The sequence below is a fragment of the Strigops habroptila genome, chromosome 5 (genome assembly GCF_004027225.2).
Source record: "Strigops habroptila isolate Jane chromosome 5, bStrHab1.2.pri, whole genome shotgun sequence".
Classification (NCBI taxonomy): Eukaryota; Metazoa; Chordata; class Aves; order Psittaciformes; family Psittacidae; genus Strigops; species Strigops habroptila.
Genome location: NC_044281.2, coordinates 17,447,335 through 17,451,024, shown reverse-complemented (window position 1 = coordinate 17,451,024; position 3,690 = coordinate 17,447,335). Strand labels below are relative to the sequence as shown.

At 42.1% G+C, this 3,690-nt stretch overlaps 1 protein-coding gene across 8 annotated transcripts in view; it reads left to right on the top strand.

The window, feature by feature from the left end:
• AGPS (alkylglycerone phosphate synthase) overlaps positions 1 to 3,690 on the top strand; it is a 78,516-nt gene that overhangs the window by 1,011 nt on the left and 73,815 nt on the right. For 3 of the 8 annotated variants that reach the window (XM_030486454.1, XM_030486460.1, XM_030486459.1), the window contains exon 1: positions 1,389 to 2,073. The exons of 1 other annotated variant lie outside the window; for it this stretch is intronic. In XM_030486454.1, coding sequence (XP_030342314.1) covers positions 1,883 to 2,073 — 191 coding nt within the window. In that variant the 5' untranslated portion in view covers positions 1,389 to 1,882. Of the gene's footprint in view, positions 1 to 1,388; positions 2,074 to 3,462; positions 3,556 to 3,690 lie in introns of those variants that run through there. 4 more of the 8 variants (XM_030486463.1, XM_030486464.1, XM_030486457.1 and 1 more) reach the window with 2 other exon arrangements.

The window sequence follows — 3,690 nt, the reverse complement described above, 5'->3', positions numbered from 1 at the left end:
GGGGACGGAGGTGGCCCGGGCCGCCCCGCGCTCCGCCCCGCCGCCGTCCAGCCACTCAGCGGCGGCGGGAGCCCGCGGACGCGGCTCGTTTCCCGGCAGCGGCGCCGACAGTGCCGGGAACATCGCCCGCCCCCGGGGCTCCCGCGGCCCCGCAGGGGGATGATGTATCGGCAAAGGGGAACCAGCAGCGAGACGTCAAGTGTATTGCCGTACATCGCTGTTGTAGTACCGCTTTATGCTGTGGTCTGAAAGAGAACCCGGCTGAATCCAACTGAAAGGGCTCTGGAGAAACAGAAATGGGCTGTCACAAGTTAACAAACCTCTGAGTACAGCTGCTGCCAGCTCCTCGCAAATGGTGTTTTTATCAAGTACCAGTCTTTGACTTTCCAGTGTTATAAAAGACCTAACAAGCAGACCACGTTAGCACGAAATGAGTAATACACGATGTCAGTTTGTGAAGAATTGTCCCGACGCTATAAAGGTGTCTAGTCCACATGCTTTAATAGAGAGCAAAATGAAAGCAAACGTGAGTTTTAGGCACTGGCATAGATTGTATCATAGTGCAGAAATAGTATGCAAAGCTAAGCATCTTGCTTGGAGCCTGGGGTGGAAGAAAAAGGCAAGGACACTTTCTGGCCAGGCCAGATAAAAGAGCATTGACTATATATTTAATTTGTGTTCCTTGCTTGATTTCTTTTCTCCTTTCCTTATCTTCACACCCTGAGCTTAGGCAGACCAGTGTTTCATTTCTGACCAGAAGGCAGCCACCCAAAAACCAGCTTAATGAAAATGCTGTATCTCACTGCACTATTCCCACCGTGTGCCACTGATGAAGGAGGTGTATGGCATTAGGAGCGTCCTGAAACAAAGTTTGAGCAATACTTTTGCAACAGTGTTTTCATTTGGTTAGAAAACCTGAAATTGGAAAATGTTTTTAACTAACATTTTCCAATCCTTCTAATCCTGGAGGTTTTTTTTTATACAGTAACATCTCCATATGATATACAGAGAGGAATATGGGCCCACATGTAACGCTTTGGTCTCCACCTGTATATATGAACTTTTAGTCAAGCACATAAAAACCCAAATGCTTTTCCATTTGCTGTATTCCTCTTAGAATATGTTCATTTACCTTATAAAACTTATAAGCCTAGGCTATATGTATTGACACCCATTATTGCAGTATTACAGCTTATATGCAAATAAGATAATCAAAATTTCATCTAAATTCCTAGGAAATTTGAAGTAGCTGATGTAGTATATTCAAGAACAACCCACAGTGGTTCATTACGGAATAGTAACAAAGAGGATAGAGAAATTTTTATGACTTGTTTAATTTTAAATTTTATTAGTTTCCTATTTTTATTTTAGACATTCTCATTATTCTTACCCTCACATAAGGATTTTTAGGAAAACGTTTTAAAATGCTGGGAAAATGGAAAGATCTGGCCATATTTTCAGATAATGGACTATTAACAACAGTCTGATGAAGTTCTTTCTAATGTATCTGCATAACATTTTATATTATTTTATTAATACATAATTACAAAGATAGAAACTTCATAGTGCCACCTGCTGCTGAAAATACACATTTTAAAGACCTTGCTAGTTGGGATTCCTTCAAACAAAAGGACAGTGGAGGAAAATATCTGTTGGAATAAAACCTTTCAAACCTCTGAAGTATGTTGAAGACAAGTCTTGACTTGCCGAGTGAATTCCAGTCACACTGAATATCTGAACTTTAAGCCAGTGGCTACTTTGAGGCTGTAATGAGAAATGACTGAGGAGATGGGATTTTGACTAGGGGTTTTTTCAATGTTCCATTTTTAATAAGAATTTTCACTATAAAATTAGTCCCTGTGACATCACTAGAAAAACACTGATGAAAGGATTCAGTGAAGCAAAATGTATTTTTCACTCAGCGATAAGGAAACATCCTCTATTTTACGGAGAACTCTGCATGAGATGTAAGCCAAGGACCATGGAATCAGCCTCACATGCGGCGTATCCCTTCTTACATTGCACAGTCATCAGATGGGCCATGGAACCCTGCTTGGCTGTTGGCATAAAATGGTATGTTCTCAGCCACAATGGTTGGAATTCATCTCCCTCACCCTTACCATCTAAAAGTTAGATGAGGCTAACATACAGTCTAAAGTACAGTAGCTGGTTCTTTCTTCACTTCACGGAGAAGACCTTGTGTCTAGTACTAGTGAAATAGTAACTATGTGCCAGCAGCCTTTTCCCATGTCCCAGACGTTAAGTATTGGTTGCGATCTCATTGCCAGGAACTATGAAAATTCAAGAAGTGGTAGGACTTTGTACATGAGTATGAACAACTAGAATATAGACCCTTATTCTTCCTGAGGAAAGTTCAACTTTAAATTTGGCTCTGAGGAATCAGGAATGGTTTATCTACTGCTGGTACTTGTCTCATCATGTAGAATAAACTGACATTGAAATGCTTTAAATGTGTGATTGTCAGAGGTTCTGTCTTGTTGTGGCTTGATGACTTAACCTTAGAAATGAATTTCCGTTCAAGTTGAAAGATTCTTGAGAACAATACATTTCAAACAGATAGAAGACAATTTAGCCCCTTCGTGGCAGTATTTTAGAAGCCTTTGAAGGCACTTTGCACACACATACACACTCCTTTTCGCTCAGAGAAGGGCTGCTGTCTTGACAGTATCACTCTGTGGTCCTTCATTTTGCAACAGCAGCCTGTTCTTCTCAACAGATAACTGTTTTCAGAAGAGCTTTTTGTAATGTAATTCTGGGTGCACATTTTACCACTATTATGCATTAAAAATTCACCTCCTATGAAGTTAGCTTGATAAAAAACAAGATAAAGTACATTTCTTAGTTGTTGAACTTACTGTGTCTTTCACGCTGACTTTTTTGCCAATTAAACATTATTTTTTATTTATTTACTGAACTGGGTTTGGCTGGAATAGAGTTAATTTCTTCACAGTAGCTTGTATGGGGCTGTGTTTTGGGTTTGTGCTGAAAACGGTGTTGATAACACAGGGATGTTTTACTTATTGCTGCAGAGTGCTGGGGCCTTCTCTGTTTCAGAGGCTGCCTTACCAGCAAGTAGGCTGGGGGTGCACAAGGAGTTGGGAGGGGGCACAGCCAGGATAGCTGACCCCAACTGACCAAAGGGATATTCAATGCCACAGGGCTTTGTGCTCGGCAGTGAAAGCTGCACTGCAGGAAAAAGGAGGAAAGGAGAGGGACTTTCAGAGTTAGGGTGTTTCTCTTCCCAAGTCACCATTACATGCAATGGAGCCCTGCTTTCCTGCGGATGGCTGAACACCTGCCAATGGGAAATAGTGCCCAAATTCCTTATTTTGCTTTGCCTGCACGCACAGCTTTTGCTTTACCTACTAAGCTGTCTTTATCTCAACCACAAGTTTTCTCACTTTTACCCTTCTGATTCTCTCTCAGGTACCACTGGGGAAAAGTTAGTGTGTGACTGCATGGTGCTTGGTTGCCAGCTGGGTTAAACCACAACAGTCCTTTTTGGTGCCCAGTGTGGGTCTCAAAGGGTTCAAGGTAGTGACAGATTTGACTGGAGTTTGCTAGGCTGAATTTGTAGCTGATACAGCTGTTTAGCTAGGCTCCTGTGCTTGCCATGGGTCGTGCTTGCCTTGCTGTACTTTAGAGCCTGCTGCTTGTTAGCGGCTGCTT